This window comes from Melospiza melodia, chromosome 2 (genome assembly GCF_035770615.1).
Source record: "Melospiza melodia melodia isolate bMelMel2 chromosome 2, bMelMel2.pri, whole genome shotgun sequence".
Classification (NCBI taxonomy): Eukaryota; Metazoa; Chordata; class Aves; order Passeriformes; family Passerellidae; genus Melospiza; species Melospiza melodia.
This window is the reverse complement of record NC_086195.1, coordinates 19,714,408-19,740,590: the sequence shown is the minus strand read 5'-3', so window position 1 is coordinate 19,740,590 and position 26,183 is coordinate 19,714,408. Positions and strand designations below refer to the sequence as shown.

At 40.3% G+C, this 26,183-nt stretch overlaps 1 protein-coding gene across 3 annotated transcripts in view; it reads left to right on the top strand.

Annotated features, from left to right (window-relative positions):
• Positions 1-18,645: 18,645 nt before the first annotated feature.
• The window catches only part of FRMPD4 (FERM and PDZ domain containing 4), a 291,048-nt gene continuing 283,510 nt past the window's right edge, over positions 18,646-26,183 (top strand). For all 3 annotated transcript variants that reach the window (XM_063183398.1, XM_063183384.1, XM_063147715.1), the window contains exon 1: positions 18,646-18,889. Coding sequence is in view for 2 of the 3 variants with exons in the window: in XM_063183384.1 (XP_063039454.1) it covers positions 18,849-18,889 (41 nt within the window). In the remaining variant the exon portion in view is untranslated. The remainder of the gene's footprint in view (positions 18,890-26,183) is intronic.

The window sequence follows — 26,183 nt, the reverse complement described above, 5'->3', positions numbered from 1 at the left end:
TTTAGAGCCAGCACGAGATTAACTGCATAATGCTCCCCTTTCATGCCTGCCTTTGCTTTATCTCCATCCAGCTGAGCTGGACCCCAGGATGCACCGAGCCCCCCCGGGAATGCTGCAGCTCCCTGTTTGCATAACAGCTCACTCCTTTCTAACATGACCACAATAAGAAGACGGGCCATATTGTTTCCAGAAATAAAACAGATTAATTCTAAACCTACTGCAGAACCAGGATAATAATTCCTTTTTTTTTTTAGCCATGTGTTTAACCATTTCTGAGGAGTCTAAAATAGCTAGACATTTGTGTGTGTGCTATTCTCGTTTAAGGAACAATCCTCATCTGGGTTTACCAGGGATTTATGTTTTCCACCCCCAGTTTAACAAAATACATTCAGAAAAAAAAATCAAAATCAGAAGACTGCATCACTATTTGTTAGTCTCCTCAAAATAAACATATTTAGAATTTTCCCTCAGTCCATCCACTGTTTCTCCAGCCAACGATTACTCAAAGATATGTTTACCTTCTTTCAAGGAACAGTTATTACTACATTTTTCCATGAAAGCCTACATCTGCTCTCTGCTGATTAACCAGCTAATTGACACCTTTTATGAAGTGGGGTTTTTTTTCAAGTTTTTCCCCTGCATGTTTATTCTCTGCACAAGGCATTGATTTTCTCATGTTTCCTCTATGCCAGGCAGTTCTGACTTCTTCCCTTCAAGCTACGCTGTAATAAAACAGGAGAAATGCTGCAGTATTCTCTCCTTAAAAAAGAATAAGATTTTAACATGGGTGGTATTTACAAATAAAATTCACCTCTCTTAACTTTACGCCTCTATAAACTAAGTTTCTAATAATTTACGTCATTGCTAACTGGCCATTTACATTCTCTACAGTCCTCAGACAGAAGCTTCCAGAGGGTAATTTATCCCCTGCTAAGATGGGTGCTCAGGGCAGGCACCTGCAGGAGATACTGGCTCCTATCTCATCCATTAAATAAACACAGCACCTTAATGATCTGGCAAAAACAAGACATGTATGGTTTGGCAGAGTCAAGTTGCAGGAGGTGAGATTTGCCCAGTGTCTAGTAACTTGAGGAACTTCTAGTCTTAAAGAACCCCAAACCAGCAGTTTTCATATAATCTGAAATAACTTTCAAGTGAAATGAGTGGTGCTGGATCATTTATCACAGTTTAACATGGAAATTAAAGCAATCACAGAGAAATGTCTTCCAGGTGATTACAAAATTTCCCCCCCCCCCATTTCTGTGCTCTTTTGGAAAGATAATAGGAGTTTTGATTGTGCATCACCCAAGCATACCCTGCCTGTATACCTAAGAAAGATATATTTATTACAGTGATACAATTTTGTTAAGTACTGCTTAATATCCATGTCTTGCTGGGGAGGGAGCAAAGAAGAAGATTTATTTTATCTCACTCTTAAATATACTTCAACATATAAATTATATCCTTTCTTGAATAAATTTAAATACATCAACTTTCCCAAAGTTTGAAACTGCAAGCGTTCTAATGCAATTTTTCACATGATATATGTAAAGATATCAAAACTATCTGATATTTATCTATGATAAATATCAGTTCACCTACAAATAGCATCCTGCTGAACCTATGTTCAACAAGAAAGTATCAGTAGATTTGGGACTTAAAGCTCCTAAGGAACCTGGTAAGCTTATCTTAAACATTTTGCAGAATAATATAGACTTGCACAGATGAGAAGTATGTGAGGTGGGTTGAGTGATTTTTATTTGCCATATGCATTTACTGCACTGGGTCTTGATGAAGTCTTTCCTCTGCCCCTCACTGTAGACCCAAAGCAGGTGTTGCACACCTAAAAGCCTCCTGAAACAGCAGGATCCCCCTCATCCCATGCCTGCCTGTGATGTTGTCAAGGCATTTCCTAATCTCCATCCCTGCTGCCTTTTGACAAGTGTATGCAAGATTAGAACTAAGAGAAGGAAAATATCTTCTAAGTAATATTAGTGGGGGGAACTTTTGCACTATGTGACAAAAGCGAACTCTACTTTCAGGCCAGCAAGCAAGGAATAGAGCAGTTTTAGCATGTAAACTTTTCAAAAGTTTAATTTGCTTTTGAAAATTGAATTGCTGTAGCACAATATGGAAATCTTGAGGGAACTCTTGGTCTTTTACTGAAATAAGCTGTGGCTTTTGACAGTGATCTGTATATAGGTTATGGCATGAGAAAAACTATTGGGAATTAATCTGATACTATGAAGGGAATCAGATGGGACTCAACAGGACAAGAGATGGTTCCAGTTGTCTCTCCAAAATGGCTTCTGCATTTTTTAACTTGTGGAAAGCTCTTTTTAAAGTTAGTGCTTTATCCCCAGGAAAACTAAATTGTCAGGAAACCTGAATTTATGATGAGCCAATGTCAAGATCATGTAGTCTCAGCCCACTGTAACCATGTTTGTTACCCCTAAGTAGCAATTCAGCCTTTCTGCTATTCAGAAATAAATGAGCATTTTTATCTGCTTGTGTGCAGAATTTATGAAGCATACAGGAAAAGTCCCAGGTCACAACATTATTTACTTAGTGCTGCAAGGGGAGTTCTCTGGCAGCAAAGAAGAGCTGTGATATGACATGTTCTTAATATTTCTCTCTCCCCAGCCTTGTTATGTGCCCTGCAGTACTATGAGAGAAACTCTCATACCCGTTCTGGGAAATAAGCACATCTGGGTGCCTCCCTAGAGAGCCTGTACATTAATACCCACAGCATGGGGAACAAATAGGAGGAATTAGGGCTATGATCTCATTGGAATCACAGGAATGTGGTAGGATTCTTCCCACAACTGGAGAATTATGATGGATGGAGACAGACTTTTTGGAAAGGGTGGCAAAAAAGGGTGAATTATGCTGTATGTGAGGGAGCAGCAGAGATGAATGGAGCTCTGCTGTGGGATAGGTGGTAAAAGGGCTGAGAGCCTGTGTGTCAGGATAGGGGACAAACTGACATAGGTGATATTGTGGGTGTCTGCTACAAACTGCCTGGGCAGAAAGAAGTGGATAAAGTCTTCTTCAGAGAACGGGAAAAAGCCTTGTGTTCACTGGCCCTGGTCCTCATGGGGAATTAGAATCATGGTGGTATCTTCTGGCTAGATAGATAATGATGGAGCTGCTTTGCTCATGTCATACTTACAAACAAGGAAGGGCCATTTGGGAATCTGGGGCTGCCAGCACCCTTAGCTGCAGTGATTATGATGACTGGAGCTCAGAAGATGGAGTGGAGGGAACAAGGCAAAATTCGGATTATAAACCTGGACTACAGCAGAGGAGTGATGGCTTAAACAGCTGGAACAGAGTCTAGACAGAGTTAAGGGGAATATAAAAGGATATTTATTGAAGGGCCTTCAAAGGCCACCCCCTGGCAGTACCAGAGCCACAGCTTTAGCTCTGCCCAGGTGGCTCCAAGATGGAAGCAAAAAAGAGGGCTTGGTCACAAGATCTCAAATTTTATAAGTTTTGGTCCATTAACATATTTGAGCTAATTGTCCAATTACAGCCCCAGCCTGTGAAGTCCCATCCTTGTTATTTTTCTCTCTTCAGTCCACATTGTTTATACTCTTGGGCCTGAGATCTGGATCCAGCTGTGCTTGGGTCCCTGGCTAGAGAAGGCACTGTTGTGTCTACCTACTCTGTGAAGAGAGCTAATTATCCCCTTATATGAAACACAGACCCACACACCAAAGCAGCCTAAAATCAAAAAGAAGAAAAAAAATTAGAAAGCTAAAACCCAAGGTAGCAGGAGACTTTGGCCTTTTTCAGAGATCTGCTTGGAAGAATGCCATGCAATATGTCCCTGAAAAAAGAGAGGTCAGGGAGAGCTGGTTCATTATCAAGGATCACTTTCTCCATCCTCAGGGGTGGTCCATACTAATGAGCAGGAAATCAAGCAGAAGCAGTAGGAGGCCTGCATGGATAAACAAGGAGCTCCTGACTCAACTCAGACATTAAAAGGAAACATACAGGAGGGGAAGCAGGGATTTCAATGACATTTATGGGAAAACTCATCAAACATCAACAGTCTCAGTTTCCTAAAGAAAACTTGGTAGGGGACAGGACAAGGAATTCTAGTTACAGAGAGCAGAAAAAAACAATGCAGTCTATGCATTTCATATGGCACTACCTACAGATCTGAGCACGTTTAATTCTAACTTGGGACCTATCCGAGAGAGAGTAACTTTTACAGAATAAGAGACTTATCATCCATTGGGACAAAAAATGATCTCTGTTGCTGGTATTTGAGATGATGTCTCATAATTTTCCCAGTGCCTTCATATGGCTATTGAAAGGAAAGAGTGATTGATGTAGAACTGGAGGGTCTTCATATCTTTGGCAAGTAAGACAAAGCAGGCCATCAGTCCTCTGATTGCATTTCATACAGTGGATATTTTCCAGCTCAGTGCTTAACCATTAACTTCTCAAGGTAAAATGACTACTCAGTGCAGTGAATATATTGAACATTGTAGAAAGACACAGGAACCTTTAAATGGGCCAGAGTGGGTCATCCATCACTCCAGCCAATGGTGTGTCTATTCCAAATCCTGTCTGCCTGATATTCAGCTGGAAGGAGTCCATGAGCCAGGTGGTAAATAAGTTGGCTGTGCACAAACACAAATCAAAAGTGGTGTGAAGGCAGAGGTGACGGAATAATGGTAAACAGCATCTGAAAAAGTTTCAAAAATTTGCATTACTAAGTCTGCATTCTCAAAGCGCTCATTTTTTCCCCCACTTTTTTTTTAATATAGAACTTAATGTCTACCACTTCACTGATGCCTGGGGCCAGAAATCTATGGAGAGAATCTGGTACTCAAAATACAGAAACCTATCTTCATTTTGCAAAGTTTCTGACCAGACACAGTGAAAAATAGCAAATACAGTCAATAAAAAAATACATATACTTTAGCACTTCCCTGATCTGCAAGGAAAATTTATGAGCTTCAGTTTAAAAGATGGTGTAGAAGAATTTCTTGGACTATAAAACTTTAAAAAGAGGATTGTTTATATGTTCCTTGAAGAGATAACCACTTCTGCTTCATATAAATATATATACCTATATATACACACACAATGATTTATGAAGGTGATATAATTAGGGAGCATTACAGTAAGGAGCAGTGATCAATGCACCACAAAGACATAAAGTTATGTGCTAATGGGTTTTTGATGTTGCTGGAAAAAAACCCAGGAGTGATAATATTAGCCAGATGATTCAAAAATGTATTAAAAATAACACTAATGAAAGGTCAAACATTGCAAAAGGAACATTGCAAAGCTCTTGGAAAGACTTCTGGGACTCTCAAAGCCTCAGATGACTCTTGGGGATTATCATGAAGTCTTACCCATCCTTGGGTATGTGAAATGAGTAAAATAGCTTTGCTGCCCACATTCACAGTATATTTTTAAGGTCAGGTAGAATCAGAAAATGTTAGAGGACCACAGAAACACTCCCTTCAAAACAGACTTAAGAGCTTCCCAACTTCAAAACTGTTATTAGCAGCAACACTCACCAAGCTGCAAATCACAATTCCATCCACTGCATTCCTTACTTTCAGACTTAGTGTGTCCAGAACTAGTAGATAAATTCCTCTCATAGCCAGATATTTAGACTTCCCGAAACTAATAAATTGAGGTCTGCAGTGTACATCTAATGTGGTCAATGCTCTTGTGATTTTTTTCAGCAGCAAATTCACATAAAGCCTCACACCTTTCAACCACTTCCAATAAATTAAGTCTTTAGAGATCTACATGTGATACAGACTAATGCCAGAATTTATCAAACTTTGAACCAACAAAGGAATTAATTGGAATTGCAGTCTTCACACTAAAAATAATCCAAACCCTTGCTAAACAGCACAATCCTAGAGTAATAGAGAACTATTGTGTAGTGAGTATGATCATATCCCTGCTACAGCAGTTTTATTACAGTCTTCCTTTAGGTGGCATTTGTTTGAATTATTTGACAGTAAATATGAAGAGGGATAAGGGGCTGAAAGTACTCATAAAGTCTTTTCTTGCAATATTGCTCACAATATTACTCTCCTCTGATGTCTGTCTTTATCTGGTGAATTTAAAATTTCACTTTTTATATTATTTTATTTAATTTATAGAAAGCTTTTTGATACACTAAAATATAACAAAAATTCTCAATATTACAATACTAAGCTTAAATTTAAAGGATATTTTAATTTTAGTGTTTTTAAACCACATTGGTCTAAAACAAATATGCAATGAGACATCTGTCTAATCATCTTAGAGTTACAGAGAGAAAAAATAAAAATAATCCCAGTGACTCCAACTGCTTTTCTTACACACTATCCTATCATTTGAAGAAAAATAATGAAACTATACATAAAGCTGGTTTTAATGGGATTTTGGAAATTTTTTGTTCTTACTAAGGCAATTGACTAGAAAAGCCAACTCCTGAAAATGTGCATTGTTCAGTAAATTTTTATTTGATTCATAGTAGGATGGTGTGAAAAATATCAGCCATGGAAAATAACAGTCAGAGTCTACAGAGATCTTATTACAATGTCAAAACAAGACATCTTTCATGTAAATTATGCTAGCAGCAAAATATAAATTCTGACCATAGAAGTGAATGGAGAAACTCTTAATCAATTAGTATAGAATATAGATTTTTTTTGTCTCTGTTGTATCAGCATATAACTTTAATAAATGCTACTTCTAGCCTTAAATTGGCATGCAGTTACCAGTCCACTGCTTCTGGAACAAATAAGCTCCACAAGATTACCCATAATGTTTGAAATTCAGCCTGGGTATTTCAGGAGGCAAACTGACTTGGATCCTTCACCTCAAAAGTCTTATATTTATTCCTGCAAGTTGCAGAACAATTCAAAGTAATCAGGGTGATAAAAGCAGTGAAATCTCATTTTCCTGAAAGCTTTTACTGTTCTTATTGCAGTGTGTTAGTCTGGTGTTCTTAGTCCAGTGTGTTTTGCAGTTAATTGTAAATTGGAAGGTTTTCAGGTGGATGCTAAGAATGTCTGAATGTGCCCTTTTAGGTGAACCTTTTAAACACCAGATACACAATTAATGCATACAAACTCATAAAAGCAGCAGGCTAAATGACTGAAGTCACAAAATCAATTATAGAATAATAGCAAATTTTTTTCCTTTTAAAAAACTTATGGCCTACTGTCACCCTTTCCATTTAAGACTTATACCAACACCCTTAATACCTCAAAGCCATCATGATTAACAAAACAGATTTTTCAAAATCTGTTTCATATTGCCTCCTCAATCTGCTGAGCTTCTGTCCACCTCAGTGACCTAAAATTTCTGACTGACAGATTCCAAACCCTGCAGAGTGATCACTTATGATTTCATACGAATAACTTAGAACTAGAAACAGATATTGCACTTCAAATAGGGTGTAAAATTCTGTAAAATGTTTGTGTCTAGTTCTGGCAACTTGTAAGATACAATGGCTATATGCCTGCATTGCTCTGATGGGGAGACAAAATATTTTTGTATTTTGGAGGGCTTTACCCTTGTATGAATATCATTTTCCCTTTCATTCTAAGGACTATGCCTTGTAACTAGGCAACCACACTATAGTGCATTATAGTATAATATTTTTTAATTCTCTAAAAATGATATAGTTATTTGTCCACATTGTTCTCTAAATTTTTCTATAATGCTGCATAAACAGACAAATCATGGGTTTGTGCCTTTGCACTTTATTGCCTTTAATGATTATATTTACCTATATTGTGGGTGATCTTCAGAGCTTATTTCTGTCTTCATTCCTTGTTAGCAATTACCAGTCATTCCTTTTTCCACTCTGTGGGAGTGGATCCAAACCAAAAATATGATCAATTGTTCCTCTGTCCCAATGATTCTTTTGTGCAGGACTCTGTGGTGCTCAGCTTGGCCATTACTCCTTCTCATCTGCAAGGTCATGACTGTTTTAAGCTCTCTTGGCACCAGCGAGCACCACAACTCTTAACTCGGTGATTTCTCATCTAAGCAGTACTAAGGGCTTTGAGTTTTCCCACTCAAAGTGGGACAAAATGATGATTTAAGTGAGAATTTCTGTACCATATTTATTGCAAAAGATAAAGATACTGTCGGGCTTCTAATATCAGAATTTGTATCTGTTCCTCTACATTATGAATTTCATTATGAAGCAGTAAACCAAAAATTGCAGAGGATTAATCAGTAGCAGAAGACAGCAGGATTTTGCAGTCTCTTGTGGGAAGAGCAGAGTGGGATGAACCTGGATATATGGAATCAACATGGTATGAACGTAATATTACACTTACCTCTGGCACTGCTGTCTCTTCCTTGTCTTGGACCAATATTAATCCCCCAAAGCTAAGACCAAGAAGCCTCCACTGAGAAGTATGGCTGCCCACTTTGATAGATGGTCTTGGGATGAGTGTGACTTCAACTTTGCACTGTGCACCCTTATGCAAAAAGCTTGATTAAATTCAAAGTGTTATTTTTGACATTAAAAAATCCTTAAATGGACAGTCATTTAAACCCTGGTGACATGACTCTTAATTACAAAAGAATCAAGATTATACCAAATTACACTGAAATACAATACACAGTTTGTGGTGGATATTTAGCTTTGGGCTTCAGAGTTCATATACATCCTCTTTTGAGCACAGGGATGGGATTGTGTGCCACAATATAAAAAAAACCATAAAACTATTAGAGAATGTCCAAAGGAGGGCAACAAAGATGGTAAGGGGCCTTGAAGGGAAGCTGTGTGAGGAGCAGCTGAGGGCACTTGGTCTGTTCAGCCTGGAGGAGGCTGAGGCGAGGCCTCACTGCAGTTACAATCTCCTTGTGAGGGGAAGAGCAGGGGCAGGCACTGATCTCTGCTCTCTGGTGACCAGCGACAGCTGACCCAAGGGAATGGCCTGAAGTTGTATCAGGGGAGGTTTAGGTTGGATATCAGGAAAAGGTTCTTTACCCAGAGGGTGGTTGAAAACTGGAAAGGGCTCCCTGGGGAAGTGGTCACAGCATCAACCCTGACACAGCTCAATAAGCTTTTGGCCAATACTGCTGGACACATGTGACTCTTGAAGATGGTCCTGCACAGGGCCAGGAGTTGGACTTGATGATCTTTGTGGGTCCCATTCCAACCCAGCATATTTTGTGATTTAGTATAACTATTTCTTTTAACACAGCTGACAGAACCACAGATCTCTGTTCCTTTCTCTTTACTCTGGTGAATGGTGCAAGCTTATCTTGACACAAACACCACCTGAGATATCCAATTCAGGAGCACACGCAGTGGTGCAGAGATGAAACCCCATCTCTTAATTCTCCCACTCCTCCCCCTAAAAATCCAAAACATAAGCTGAACAACCAGTCAGACCTTAAATGGACAGAATTGCCTCAGAAAATGCTTGCAGTCAGTCTCCACTGACTTCACAGGGAGACCACTCAGAAGTTGTAAGGTGACTTTCAGGTAAGCAGAGTTTGTTCTCTCAAATGCAAATGTCTAAGCAGGAAGTTGATGGGTGTAGTCATGACCCCTACAGTGTGGTTCCATTAATCTTCCTGCTTCAATGGCTTATTGACAATTTGGACATTCATCTGGCGGAAACATGGGAGAAGTGGGCCTGGAGGACAGCCAGCATTATGGAGTTGACCTGATGGATAACCAGAATAATTATTCAAGTGGATGGTCTGATACAGCTAAATATGTATTTTTAATTTTATGTGTTTCAAAACTTCTAATATCCTGACATGTTTTCAAACTGTGCTAAGCCAGAAGAGTCTTGAGGAATTGTTACACCAGATGTTGTGCATCTCTCTCCTAGATGTGTTTCTTGAGGCAGTCTGAAAAGACTGGGTTCTCAATGACTGCCGCTGGCTTGGCTTGGAATTTCATGGGCATCTGATTTATTTCCCCTTAGTGTATGTTGTGCTTTTTAAGAGGGACCTCCTGGAGGAAGGGGAGGTTGTTTCTTCCCCAAGGGGCACCGAGTGTGCTCAAAGAGAGAAAGTTCAGGCGACTGCATGATGCACAGAGAAGGTAAGCTATAGAAAGGGGTCTGGACATCATGTGTGGGTTGGTTTAGAAGACAAAAAAAAGATGACAGAGCAGGCCAGCAGGCTTGGAGGTAAAGGGAGGAATTTCTAGAAGACTAGAGCAGACAAAGCAGAATTTCTATCCAATCAGAAATCTGTAAAGTTAGCTGCAATCATGGACTACTCTTCAAAACACACTGGATTTGTAAAAATTCTGTAGAGAATTCCATTTCTCTTTATGTCTTCTTTGTCTCTTTTTTAAAAAGATAAGATTTTAGGTTTCAGTTTTCATTCAGACGAAACTTTTATTTCTGAGTAATGTAATGCAGATATGCAATAACCTATCTTTGAAAGAATCATCCAGGGGGAAAAAGTGCTTTGGCATATTGTAAACAAATAATTGTACTAATCTCAGCAGAGAAATACAAGAAGCCTTTAATAGGACATTTATATCATCTTAAAACCACTCATAAGGTACTCACTGAACTGATTTAAATCTACAGTCACAAAAGTATTTCATGGAACATAAAGTGAGCAGCCCCTTTCGTCACCTCTTTCTTACTGCTCCACTGGAAGTAAAAGGAAAAATCTCATATAGCTCTGTGCTCCTTGCTGCATGAAGCCAGCAAGCTTCCTGACAGTTTCACTGATATTATTCTGGCTGCTAAGCTCCAACATAGCTCTGAACCCCAGGCATTTTATGAGGCCTGCTGTGATTTGAAAATACCAATGCCTGATGTTTACATGGAACAAGTCCTGATTTTTTGAATTTGACTAAAATTCCATTCACCTGCAGCTACAGAAACTAAAGCAATAAGTTGGGCAGTGGGAACAATTTTCCCATGGGCTTTGTGGAAATTGTGCTCGGTTTCTTTTTTGCAAGAGCTAGGAATATCTGCTAAGTATGTTACTGCTCTTTCATTAAATGGAAACACTTTAAATTCCTTTATTATTATTATTGCATTTGGATTTAAAATATATATCTGTAGAAGATCTGGGTGCACATTACAAAATTTAGATCAGAATTAGGCAACCATTTCTGTGACAACCCCCACACAGCACCAAAATAGCTGCTCTGAAAAGAAGTGATATGAGGCACATGATTAAATGTCAGTGAATTCTAAAGACTGTTTCTACTAGGGAGCACAAAGAAAGTGATCTTGCATTGTGCTCTAAAATGTCTCTACCCTGTAAGCTGATCTGCACAGACTGATGGTTCATATGCTGTGCATTGGGTCTTTGACTCCTTTTTGACTCCAGAAGGTGTGCATGTCCATTTGTGTGATCAAGGTGCACGATCTAGGCTGAGCAGCCTGCCCTGGGGGATGCTGTGCAGCCCTTCTCTGCTTTCAACCTCAGAGCACTGCAGGCTGCAAAGGGGGAAGGGTAAAACAGGTCTGAGATAATGAGTATGGAGACAAAACAGGTTATAAATTTCACCCAGACTAGAACTGGTAGCCAAAGAAGTGAGAACAGGTGTGAAGCTCTCTTGTCAATGTTTCTTAGTGATCTGGGCAAACAGATTTCTGTTAGCAGAAAACATGGCACAAGAGCCTTTGCACACAGGTTACTCAGGCATGTGACAGGCCACTTGCTGATGGGGATGGGAAGGCTGGTTTTCTATTTCCTCCAAACTGACAGCATTAGGCTTGTACATTGTAGTAAGTAAATAGTTTTCTAAATGCACTGTATTTACAGGATAACTTTAATCAACTGCAGTACATTTCTAAAAATTGCACACTTTTAAAAAAGAAACTTATGTGACCATTATGGCATTTTTTGTGCCTTTCAGCTTTGCAGTCCCTGCTGGTCTTTCCACATACCATTTTCCCAAGATAGTTACTCTCCAGTGTTTATTGTTAAGACACATTAGGGATTCATTTTCTGTTCTAGAAGCACTAGAGAGCCTGAAAAAAAATCAAAATCCTTAGTGACACTCACCAGTGGTCACTTGAATAAACAGAAGTGTTTTGAGCATGCAAGACTCCTTATCATGTTACTCAGTATGCTGAGCAAGTAAATATCTTACTGTACATTCAACTACAGACAGATTTGCAGTCTTCTCTTCTGCCTGGAAAAAACAACATTCTTAATGCAAGCCACATGAAACAGTAGCCTGTACACACCTTGCAAACACAGATTTACACTGAGAACAACCCCTGATGTACAGACTGGCTGTTCTGTTGATGCCATGGTCAGGAAGAGCAGCTGCAGTGTGCTGTAATTTACTTTAGCTAAGAGCAATTCCTCTGCCTGAGACCTCACATAAAATTCACAGGCCTAGTTGTATTAAACCTGCAATTAAGATCGAAATAACACATTGTAGTGGTTAAAATATGGGGTGTGTGATCTTTCAAACTACAGGCTGGAAATTTTAAGATGACATGCTTTGTCTCTTCAGATACTCAGGCAACTTTGTATAAGCTGCTTGGTTTTTAAAAGTACCTAGCAATCTCTTTTTCATTTGTGAATGTTTAGTATTACTGACAAGTAGGCCACCTGTGGGCAAGTACCTAAATATGGACTGAGGAAACTGGGTTTTGGCACCCAGATACAAATGCTGTGTCTGTGAAGTTTCTGTTCGTTGGGAAAATCTCTTTTTTCCTTTTTTTTTCCTTCTCTCTCTCCTCTGACTGTAAGCTATTTTGCACCTGTGACATTGCTTTTTCCTCTCCTTGCTGCAATGTTTGCATATACTTCCCAGGAAAATGGACACAGAACTTAAAAAGCTTACAGTATTTCTTGAGTTTCACCACAATATCCCATTCTAACATGGAGGAAAAACAAATACAGACAAGCTGGCAAATTTTTAATCCATAACTAATATAAGAACCTGCTACTGGGAATAATAATGAAATAAATATTTTAAACTTCAGACTACAAACAAAAACAAAGGCTTCCTACCCCAATACAATTTTATCATAACAATCTTGTCCTTGGTTTTGATATCTAAAAAAAATATTGAATATGCCTCTGATTTTTAAAATTCAACACATATTTGATCATTTAAATCACAGATAGTACTAGAAAGACTTCAGTGGTATTCCTGCTTTTTAACATTTTATTAATTTAGAAATTCATACTTTGATCATTTTTCTGAAGTTGCCACAAAATTTTCATTCTGCAGTTGGTTTTGGTTAAAGTATGAGAAAACCCCTGATGGCAGAATCAGGACTGCCTTTGAGAAGAAGGTGGATGAGGTTTTACTTCTCCTCAATTCTCTTTTCATTGTAAATAAATTTTAAGTACTTGCACATTAGCATTTCAAATTTTTTTTCTGATTCATCTCTATACATTTTCTTATGATTTGTGAAGTCATATTTATTCAACCAACACCTAAACACGTGCTTAACTTTGTGATTGTTTCAAGTTATGTTTTAGATTAAGTGAAGCCATGAATAGGGCTGATTAGAAGCATATTTAACATTTTCTTGAATTGGGTCCATTTGTCAGTAACAGAGCAACTGTAGATAAGTCCTTTCCATATTCTGATTTGAATATTTCATACATACCCATTCCAGAAAAGTGAATCCTTTTTAATAAAGATAATTTCATTTTAAAATAACTAATGCATTAGCATTGTCTCATTCATAGAAGTAGGAAATGTTGTCTAAGGTCCTCTTCCTTATCTTGAGCTCATCTGTGTATTGCAGCATAGACAAATATTCTATTTAATGGTGTTTTTCTAATGCTACAGGGTTGATATACTGCAAAAGTTTTCAGTTCATAATAACAACCAGTAGTTTTTGTTAACTGTCTTGATAACAGATTGCTTATATAGGTTTGACTGCATATGTGGCTTCAGCAGAATTGTTGCATCGGTTGCAATATTCTTGCTTATATTGTTCTATGCAATTCAGTATCCTTTAGGCTTCTAGATTTTTTTTCTTATTTGGCAAGAAAGAAAATCTTATCTGTTATTTAAATTTTCTATCTATGATCTAATTTTGCACTTTGATCTACCATGTCCACCACACTAAATTACTCAGCAAAATTGAAAACCTACAGGGTTTAACACTCTGTATGGGTCAATTATAAAACAGGCCTGAAAATGCTCTATTTGACACAGGGGCCAAAAAATGACAGGTAGAAACTGGTGCACAGATTCAACACAAGCAGAGGGACTTCCTAATAATGCTGTAAATACAGACATGGAGAAAATCTGTAATGATTACAATGTTTTTATATAGACTTGTACAGTGTTGGTAAGCACCAGGATATAGGAATCTATTCTAAAAAAATGCCTGTTTCAAAGGCTCAAGGCTGAAAAAAAGAATGTAACAGTTTAAAATACAAGTACCCAGAGTATTATAGGACTTACTACATGGCAGAATCATAACCAACTATCTTTAGAAATAACAATCAGTAAGTAGAAGATCACAATGACAAAATATCTAAATATCTTCCCTTAAAACTTTGCATCACCAGCTATGTATTACCACCGCCTTACTCAATGGATTTTATTATCACATTTCTTTACACATTGTTGCCATTTGGATATGAGTAATATCAAGCACTGCAAAAAAATCATAGAACCTTCAGCTCTTATCTAAAAAAAAAACATTACAGCTTGATGAATTTTAAACCATTTTGAGGATGAGACACAGCACTTTAAAGTATCTTTTAAAAGATTCCAAATCATTAAAACCCCTACTTGACTAGTCTTAAAAAAATTATAGTGTTGAGTTTTTAATTCACTGAGAAAAACTTTGACAACTTCTGTGAGACCTACAGAGGCATTTAAATATTAAGTGTTAGGTTTAGGATTCTACCTGTTTTCATTTAAATTATCTGGGATCAAATTTTATGCATCTTATAAATGACAAGAGATGCTATTGGTCCAGCTGCAGGGCTAAATGTTTGTGCTGCTTGGTATCCTGGAAATCCCAAAGCATCTTCTTCTGGGGATTATTTAGAGCCTCAGAAGAAAAAATAAAAAACCTTAGAACTCAGGAACAAAAAAATAAGTGTTTCTTCATGTCCATTGTAAATATATATACAATATATAATACAATCTTCATAGCAGATTCTCTAGGAGCAAAACAACAGGGTTTTCAAAAAAATTAAGTCTTTACAGTGATTGGTTTAAGAGATTACTTGGTTTTAAATTTTAGATAGTATAGCATTCCTGTCTGCATTACATATGTCTGCCATTTCCTTCAGAACAGGGAGCATCATAAAATGACACAGATTTCCTTCTCTAAAAATCCCTATGAAACTGCCATACTATATGAATCTAAGGCTTTTATTCGCCCACAGTCTACATAAGGATATCTATGATTACACAAAGCACTAGTATTAAGTGTCCTAACTTGATTACTCTGGCCAGGCATAAAGATAATAGTACATGGTAACAAAGCATCTTCAAAAAGCTATATTTACTATGCTATTCTAAAAAAAACTGTAAAAAGCCAGGAACCGATGTCAGATTCTTACTTTCAGATTAGAAATGTTCATGTTCAATTACTGTTTGTTACTGAGATACTGAGTACATGTTGGTTTGCTGTCTCTGGCTGCCTGTTCTCATTCAGTGTTTACATGTACCTTTGTCACATTCAAATGGGTTTTACTTCACCTGACTTCAGTCATCTGTTAGACAGTCCTCTAGTCAAGGGCAGGCATCTGTGCTTCCTCTCACTGGAGTTAACAAAGAAAACAAAGCACCTGCAGAAGGCAATTTATGTCACTTTTCCTAGAAAGAGATGGTTTGGAGTTCTAAGTACCTGTGCACCGCAGAGGTGGGGTATGACTAGCTGGGGCTGGGTCCTGAAATTTTGGTAGTTACGGAGAACAATCCCACTGTAGTAACTGAAAGGTATAAATGCATGTGCAAGAGTGCAGTCATGACACAGTCTAATTGATATTTCTGCAAATGAAGATAAAATACCAAAATATTATTTCAATGTACAGTTGATGGCTTCAAAGCCAGTCCAAACTACACATATCAACACTCACTCTTGAAAGAGAACAACGCCCACCCCTTCGCTTCTTCGGGTAGGCAAATTTTAATCTTTTACTATGAGACTGACAGTTTTGTATCCAGTTGCTATGACAGCAGAAGCCAAAGAACCATGAACCAAGGTTCACTCTCATACCCCAGCCTCCTTCCCCATGTGTGATTCTCACATTGCACAGCTCCAAAACGCACAGCACTTAGCACAGTAGGAAGGACACTTGCCCAGGTTCTCTTTTCATGTCTCACATCTGGGAGTAAGGCTCCTGTGATACTGCTATTAATGGACCTCCAGCACGTTGGCTGGTCCAAGAGTATCTCCACAGGCATTCTGGAAGATTTGCAATGCAGCAATAGCTTCTGCCTAGGAAAACAAAAATATAAAAGTGACTATAAGCACTGCAATATGGCATGTATCTATTTGGAAAGCCAAAGAAAGAAGAGATAATTTCAGCTTCATTTCAAATTTGAATGACTTTCATAAAGGCCTACCATTTTGGGTACACATCCTGTGTTTACAATACTGATGTTTATAAACAATCCTTTTTATCTCTTAGTCATTGTTTTGCTAGGCAAAACTCTTTCTTGTCATAAGACTCTTCATTACCTTTAACATTCCTGCACCTGCTCTCAATTTTCATAAATGTACTTTTTGAATAAGCTGAGTATGGCATTTCTGATCTGATCTATGTTTTCTGCTTTTCTACATATCTCTACTGGAAATACTTCAGCCAGGATATCCTAGGATCACATTTGCCTTTCCTGAAAGACCCTGAAATCACAGAAATTCCAGTGACCCCTTAGAATTTCTTCATTTTTCTGGCACTCACCACTATGCTCTACAGCACCTTTATGTGAGAAGCCTTGGAGCATGAAATGCTCAAGATAAGAACCTTGTTTGATACGGAACATATGTGCTTAATCTTATATATGGTGTATCATTTCATCAACTTCAGTTAGCTTTGTAGGATCTTGGCCTATCTCCTCAGTCTATAAATAAATAATGACAGATTTATAAATAAATCAGTTTCTAACCAGCTGAAACTGTGTTATCTTTGTAGCTTTTACCAATCAATAGAGCAGTGCGAATGACAGGCACGGGTTCTGCAGTTTTAAAAAAATCTGGTATAACAATAAATAAATAGAGCACACATAAGTACCACATAAATATTTTGATGCACTAGCATAAAATATTTCATATGGTGTTTCAGAATATGCCCAAGCCGTTTACATCTATGCTAGGCCAGCAAGTGCTTTTTAGCTGCCAGTTCAATGTTCTCCCAACATAAATAGATGATCAATCATTCTTTGTTGCTATTGTTTTAAAGAATAGTTTGAAACCCAATTCATACTGTGTTAGTACGGCCTGTTCTTTTTGTTCTCTTACCAATACAAGTTCTAGTATTAAAAAAGTGCATTGTTTTCATCTGGCTGCAGGAGTATATGTGCTGAGCTCTGCTGTTATTTCCTAAGTTGGTTGGTGGGAGGGTGCAGGTGCAAGCCTGCAGAAGAGACTAAAACTCAGTGAAGGCACAAAGTAAAGCACATGCCAATCCATTCAGAGAACAAACACACAAATGAAAACACTTCAGTGGAGAGAATCTGCTCCCATACTGAGAATTATTGTATTACAGTGCAGAAGTTTGTGTGCAGATGAATTTGAATTTCACCTGCCTTCCTGTTCTGCTCAGAGGAAACTTATAGAGAGCTAAACTCCAGTGCCTCATTTAAAGCCTGACGCAGGACATGAGGCAATGCATCTGTTCTTGTTCGTGTGTCAGGAGCCCTAGATTTATCATTTTTCCACAAGATGTGGTATGAAGAATGCTTGACTTTAATTATGTTGCCACAAACCAGCCTTGTCATGTTCCTGCCACAACGAGGACGCCGTCGGTTCAGGTCTCTTTCCTGGCATGTACAGAGGGATCACAGGATAGTGCCAACAGCCAGCGGTGGATTTCAGCCCAGTGCCTGTCCTCGGTCCCCACTGCTGAGCACTCAGCGCGGGGGCTGAAAGCCAAAAGGCCTTCCTCACCCTCGGGGACTGCATGGAGCAGTGTGATCGTCGAAGCAAAGACGGCTCTCTGCTTTCCCAAGTTTTAGCTTTGCCAGGCCCAGGTGCCGCTCCCGGGCTGGGGAGGGAGGTTTCGCCTCCTACTTACCGGGGCTCCCCTTCCCCTCTCGCCCAGCGTTCCGCTCCCTGCCCCGGGGTCCGCAGCCGTGCCCCTCACACCCGGACCCCTCGCCCTCCTTCCCCGGCACCGCGGCTCCGGCAGGCCCTGAGGGGAGCCCGGGCTCGGCCCGGCGGCCGCAGCGCCGCCTCGGGCTGGAGCGGCGATCGGCGCTCGCCCGGGCTGGAGCGGGCCCTGCGCTCGCCCAGCGGAGCGGACACACGGCCGGCCGGAGGGACAGACACCCCGGTACGCCCTGCGCTCTCCTCAGCACCCCGCCGCCTCCCTCCTGCGGGCACTGCGGAGCGGCGGCGGAGCGCGGCAGCCTCTCCCTCCGGCTGGCGGAGCGCAGGCTGCGGGCAGCGCTCCCGCCGGGCTCCCCGCTCCGCTCCGGACTGAGCCCGGGAGAGCGCTCGGCAGGCGGGGAGCGGAGCGGGGCGGGGGGAGCGGGGGCAGGGCTGCGCGCAGATGAGCGCCGGTCCTGCGAGATGCTGCACGCCCAGCTCCCCGCCGGAGGGGGGTAGCAGCCGCTGTCTCCGCCGGCTCCTGCTCTTTTGCAAGGGCTGTTGCTGCCGCTGGACGCAACCTTCTCCCGACATGGAGCTGCTGCCGCCGCCGCCGCCGCTGCTGCTGCTGGAGTGAGTGAGTGTGACGGGCAGAGCTAGCCGGCCGCATGGATGGATGTGTTTAGCTTTGTGAAGATTGGGAAGCTCTCCGGGTAGGTGTGTGCCGCCACCGCCGCTGCTCCGCGAACCGCGGGCGTCCCGCTGCCCGTGCCCTGCGGGGGCAGGCAGGGATGGGGGCTGCCGGGGGCTGCCCGGCGTGGGGAGCGCCCGAGCCGCTCCCAACTTCTCTGGCGGCGGGGCTCGGCGTGTCGGCGTGGGGCGGTGGGGGCTCGCTCTCCGTGGTATCTGCCCGGGCCGTGCCCGTGTCCCTGCGCGGGATGGGTCATCCATCCCCCTCTCCCTTGTGAACGGACAATGAACTGCGGCCGCAGCTGGGCGAGAGCGGTGCCCTCCTTGAGGCGCCGGCCGGAACGGGCGGCCGGAGTGCCCCTGGAAATGCCAAAGCGGCGGCAGAGCCGGAGCCGGGCGCGGTGGCGGCGCTGAGGGGTGTGCTGGTGTTGGGGGGTGGTGGCCGCGGTGCGGGTGTCGGTCATCCGCGGGAGCGGGGGCGAAGTTCCCAGAGCGAGCAGCGCCTGGCCGGGCCGCGCCGCCGGGAAGGGTCCCTGCCCTCCGCTCCGCTCCGCTCCCGCCGCACCGCGGGCACACCGGCTCCCCCGGGAGCCGCATTTTTGGAGAAGTGGCGAAATCGTCGCCACTCGCATCGTTTGTGAGCGCTGCCCCTCCGCCGTTTCGCACGGTGATGGGCGTAGGGGCGCGAGTGGATTTGGAGTCTCATCCCTGGCTTGTAAGGCTCGTACTCCTCGTTGTTTAAATATGTGGTTGATTTGTATTGTTTTTCTCTATTTCTTTGTTTTCCGAATAAACCTTCTCTTGAATGGCCTCAGAGTTGCGGTCTCAGGCTGTGGACTGTTGCGTTCGCAGCCGGTTGCCAGGCCTGGAGCTGCATAGATAGATCAAGAGGCACAGCAGCCCCTGTTACAATGTTCCCACCGTAGTTCAGCCTAAGTGGAGGTAGCCCTTCGCAGCTACACCGGGAATTGTGCTTTATCTCAAAGATGCAGTATGAAAGTACTTGAGTCACATTTCTTTTTCAGGTTCTGGTGTGGATAATCTTCCTAAAGGATTTAGCTTTGATCGCTGTAACTAGGAGTGTTTCAAATTCTTATGATTCACTGGTTCCTACACCATAGTTACCATATCCTTTTCTGTTTATGAGGCACGTATGAGGCAGAAATTGGACGGTGTACAAAAGGGAGAAAGGCCTTGGTAAGGAAATAAAAAAGGTGGCTGCTCCCATGATGGTCAGGTAGGGAGCTTGTCAAAATGACAGATGGTCTGTAAAGAACAAATATTGCACGGCTAGAAGTTAGAGTGCCACAGGTGCAGGCACTGCCTTTATCCCCCAAAATTCCCACCATTGCACCTGGCTGTGATTACAGCTCTGCTTGTGGCATGCCAGCACAGAACAGCTGCTGTCATTCAAGCACATCATTGTCTCATCCTGCTCCCAGCAATTTTACACCATGTGACAGTGACAATACAAGCAGCCCCCTCGGCTTGCCTTGGGTGGTGTTACTGGCTGATACCGCTAGAGCTGCAGCAGCAGGAACTACAGCAGAAACTTTGAGGAGCGGGAAAATATGCTCATGTAGATAAGGAATAGGTCATGTTGTATGGTACTTATTTCCAGGTAACTGAATTGTGTGACCTTCTCAATTTTTTTTTTTTTGAAATGATGTTTTAGAAAAACTCCCTGGTCTTCACGTCACACTCGGTCTAGAATCAAAGGCAGAGAAAGGGATGTGTCATTCAAAAATTTTATTATGTCAGGTGCATAGTAGGTTTTAGATATGTATATTGTAAGCTTGGGTCTTTCTTGGTGTGTACAAAATCTGTAGCTTTCTGCATACTTGAAGACAGAGCTAAAATTTGCATTTAAGTAAAGACAGATCATAGAAATTCTTCAGCAGAACCTGAAGGTTCCTTCTGAAATGAAATTGCAAGTTTTAAAGCTTGTATCTGCCTCTGCTTCATTTAAGGATGTGAAATACTTACAGACTGTGTTTGTCTTGCAGATTGCAGTACATGCTTTCTGTACTGAGCTACACTTTTTATTTCTAATTTTCCGGTTGTTAAAAGACATAATAGTTTACACAGGACTTGACTTTACTTGCTGTTACCTAGGTTACAGCCAGGTGTCTATTCCAGTTTTAAGAGAGCTTCATGAAGAAGACACTTCCAGTGTAAACCCCAGGTTTTAGTCCCTTTGTGCATTTGGGTTGGAAAACTAGTTTGCCCAAAAATACTGGTTGTTTGCTGCAGGAAGAAAGGCCTCTCTGAAGAAAATATTTAACTGAGCGTGTGATCTTACAGGCAGATTACCTACAGAAAGTTGTTTTGAACATGGTTGGTGCTAAAATTATTTTAAATTTTATTTTGTTGTTTATTTGTCAGATCTCCTGATTTTAAGTTGCAGGTCTTTTACTACAGTTTTAGTCTGCAGCCTTGATTTTGCAGGCAGTGGCACACTTAAGCTCTGTTATACATAACTACTGGTAGGAATGCTTCCTAAAGTCATTATTTGATTTTAATGGGTCTGATAAGAATTTAAATCTTGTCTTGATGAATTAACATGTAAAATTTTTTATCTGGAAGAAGCTTTAGATGAGGCTTAAAGTCCTAGAAGGTGGCTACTGGATATAAAATTTTACATAGCATACATAATTTTTAATATTTTGATTATCTATGTGTGTTTTTTATGTGATACCTTTGTGTTTAGGGTCTTTTAGAGACTCTGCTTCTACAATGGCTTCAACAATTGTCCATACTTTCTGGGTAAGTGAAAAATATGGACATAATCTGGAAAAGGATTATGTGCAGAAATGACAGAGAATGCCAGACCGGTTTTATGACAAATGTGATGTCTGGTAATCTTGTCCTTTCCTTGACTTTGTAGGTCTGTCACATTGTGTACTATGCATAAACATACAGATCCTTCATGATAAAGTTTCTGTTGAAAGTTTGGAGATACCCATCAGACACTGAAACCAAAAATACCATACAAAAATAGTGATCACACTGACACAGCCTCTTCCCCATTCCGTTTTGGAAATTCACCAATCTGGTAATGGTCTGCAGTAAATGTTTTGGTATAAATCTTAGGGTGTCATTCTCTGGAGGGAAAAAACCACAAACAAACAACCACCTTTTATTGTGATGAATGTCCAAGTGTAGAGAATGACTGACAAGTGTTGTTCAATGGATCAGTCCCCTGATGTGGAGCTGTACAAGGCAGGTGAATGTTTCTGTACCATGGGCAGCATAAGCAGGGATGGTGTGGTAGCATCTGTAATTTGGGGTGGAGGATTTGTGCCATAGGTGTGGTAGCATCTGTAATTTGGAATGGAGGATTAGTGCAGGTGAATATGTTTGTACTGTGGGCAGCATTAAGCATGGATGGTATTGTAGCATCTGTAATTGGGGATGGAGGATTAGTGCCATAGGTGAGGTGCAGAGCTGACACTTGAGGTTGGTTCAGAAGTCTGTCTTACCTGGTATTCTCTCCCAGTTGCTTTTAGCAGCTGCTTGGAGAAACAGTGGGAGTGGTGAGTCTTGAGCATAGGTATAGGCAGTGGGGGAGGGATGGTGCTGCTGTTCTGAACATGGAACTGTTTCCAGATCAAGGTAAATCTGAGAAAAGGGCACAGCGTCAAGTTTCTAGTCAATACTGGACAGGTGAACTATGAAACAATAGGTCAGAATAGTGGATGGAAGTTATTGAGAATTTAGGCCTGTATTCATAGAATATATTTTTAGTTGGATTTTTTTTTATTGGGAATGACTGTTTTTGTGATGTCTGTTGAGGTCAGTTCTATTTCAGAGCTTTCACAGCAGGAATTACAACTTTGATATGGAAAGATGCTTGTCTGGATGTCACCTGAATATGACTGAGTGAGGCAGTGACCCTCCAGAGCTGGGATGCAAAGCTCCTGTGCCCTCTTTTGTAGCTTTGCCAGATAACACTAAGGAGAAAATGACATGGCTGTCTGCATGAGTGGCTGTCAGGTTCTAAGCTGTGGCAGTACTGCTGAGGGTAGGGTGGACATCTCTGTCACACAGTTACATTTGTGGGAGAAGTGCTGAGCTCAGGAGTAATTTGTCACCAGAAAGAAAACCTCCATGTAGGCCTGCAGTATGGGGTAGGAAAGTAGAAATTGAGACTTTATTATAGCCATTAAAAGTATAACAATTGGAGAGTTAAACCCTTGTATCAAACAGGGGGATACCAGGAAGGTTTGAACCTGCCCTTAACAGCCATGCCAGTTTGTCACATGGGGTAGGTAAATTTGTCCTACATGGATCTTTACTTTTCTGCTCAAGTTTAGCATTGCCATCCATTATCCTTGAGTTTAAATTTATTCCATTAAAATAGGATGTGAATAGTCACGTCCTTGTTAGCCAGGCCCTTAGAATTGGCTTTAAAACAATGACAAAAAAAAATCCCTTAACCCTGCAAGCTCTTCTATTCACAGAACAGTCAAATATATTTTCTTGCTGTGATTATGCTAAACCTGAGGCTGGGTTTCTAACTGAGAAGAAACTTCTTACCAAGTTCTTTTCCATTGGGGTGGATAAATCTCACATTCTTATCTTTTGTGTTTATCCTTCCATAGCTGGCCATCTCTACTCAGGTAGACTGACTTGGTACCTACACAGATGTTTGATCTTTTGGATTCTTGCTGCTGATAAAAGTGAAAGAAGCCTAAAGTGATGTGGAGCCTTGATTTGTTCTCTCCCTTTCCAGCCTTTGTAGCCCTGTGCTCAGTTTTGTTCTCTCCAGATATTGTCATTAGTCCTGCCATACTGGTGTGAAAGGTTCTCTCCTAGATCTGCCTTAAAATGTAACAGACTAGAAGCTGTGCCTGTATCTTCTGACTACTAAACTCTGTTGTGGTTTTGTTTGTTTGTTTTGGTTTTCTTTTGTTTGTTTGGTTTTTTTTTAGGGAATCAGGTTGCTTGACTTCATGATTTAATTATTTTTGTTCAGCCAAGCAGATATATGTTTTTAGATTTAAAGTTCCAAAATTAGCCTGTTGTTTGTGTTTTTGGGGTTTTCTTGAGGTGATTTTTTTGTTTTTGTTTTTTAAAAATTTTTAATTAATTGAAGAATATTTTGGGATGTTTCTTTGTCTTTATCAGAATAGCACCTTTCTTTTTCTGTGATTTTCCTTGCTAAGTCGTTATTTTCCTGTGAAGTTTAAAAAAACTCTGCGTTAATGGAGAGCCAATTGAAAGTGTGATTAACTTACTGATGCTGTTTTGCATATGATTTTTGGAACAATTTTTATGAGTACTCTTTGAAATGACAATATTGTAGCTTGTAAGTTATTTTCAGTATTTACAAAAGATTCAGTAAGAAAGCCTATGATTATCCTTTTCATGTTCAAAGGAGGTAATTTAATTCCAAAAAGGATTTTATTATACAGGATGATAATTCAAATAACCAATAATTCATTTCAGCCTTTTTCCTTGAGGACTGCATTACATTTAATGGCACATTTGCCTAGTAACATTAATATAGGAATGTTACCATATATTTTCTTATTTGTCTGTTTTGTTTTCTTAGCTGACACACATAATAGAGACATATACTTTAATGTTTGTGATGCTAGTAATGTTGTATGTCATTGTGACTTCAGCAGTTTAGAGATTTATTAAAACCACTCCTTACATTATGAACTGTTGTAAACTTGTCAAGTGGCCAGTAAATGATGATGCAACTCTGTTAAATATGTAAGTTCTCTATACCAGAAGCAACATTGTCTCCAGAAATTTTTGAGAAAGCAAAAAACAAAATAGAGAATGAGCCCAAAGTGTTGCTTTCTTTCTCCTCTTGTACTAATTACTGAAGAAGATGGAATGCAAACTTTGAGAATTGATGCTTTGATTTCAGAAAAATCAAAATGTGCAGGTTCAATATAATGCTTTTATTTCTAGGAAGATATCTTTTCTGTTTGCTTTTGGTTTATTTTGGAAGACTTCAATCTGTAGTGTAAAATTGTTGGTGACATGTCCGAATCAAGAATCTCAGGGCAGTTTCTCTTACAATTGTAGCCTGCACCAAAGTTCTTGTGTATGCATGTTTAAGTCACTCTGTTAAAATTTTTATATGGTGTGAGAAGACAGAAGAGGGTTTTTTGTGGGTTTTTGCCTCTATTTCATTGGTACCAGGAAAAGCCTGAGGTATTTTACAGTTTATGTTTAGTTTTTTGAGGGAGGAGAAGGTTTGCTTGCTCCTGATGTGATTTGGTTGGTTGGTTTATTTTTGAGAAGCCTGCTTTTCAGCCTGACAGATTCACGTGGGAAATTTCAGTTAAATTGAAAAAAATTCTCACCATAGCAGTAATAAAAAATGAGGATAAGTTTCCATATTTTGCAGCATTCTAGATCATTGTGGAAGTGTACCAAGCTGTTCATAGGGAATACAAACCATGACCTGAAATAATGAGAGGATAATACATGGTGTCAGCTCCACTCATAATGTGGTGCAGAAGGGGTATTTTACTGCTCTTGAGAGCATTTCCCAACAGTTATGTCAGATCTCTCACAACTTAGCATCTGACTGATGGGGCAAAGAATTGACTAAAGTAATGCAGGAGCCTTTTATAAAATAAGCCATCATCTGGGAAGGATCTCTATCTGCTGTAGACAAATAATGCAAAAATCAAATGTGAGAAAAGGGAAGGTAATTTTGGATTCCAGTCCAACTGTGCCATGCACAAATAGCTCTATTAAATCAGGGAAGACCATCCAGGTACATGAACTACTCATTTTCATGACTGTGTGCATACAACCCATATGAATCCACGTTATGGAAACTTTTGGTGCTGATAAAGTATCAGTGTTTAAATACTACAGGGACATGCTTGAACAGGAATTGACTTCTGATAATACCAAACTGTATTTAAAGCTGCTTTTTATAATTAGGAATAAAATGACTAGTTTTGTGACATACCTTGAAGAAATCTGTGAAGTGAAAAGGCTGCACATTTATTGAAGGTATGCTTAAAGACCTTTAAAATAATAAGTGAGACTCTGTTTCTGATAATCGTTCAATTGACTGGAAATGAAACAAGTAACAGTGGAACAGTATAAATATCAGTAAGTAATTGCATTTCAAATCCTAGTGAAATCCACACTGCTTAAAATCTAAACCTGTGAAAGTACATTGGAGCTAGAGATGTAAAGTACTCCAGTACTCAAAAGTCTTTCTGATCTAAATTAGGACCTGCTGTGGGAGAAGTTTCTACCAGCATTCCTTTAGTTCAGAGCATACAGAAACTCCCTGTAAGAGGTTGATTATTGGCTACAAGCTGAGACATTTCT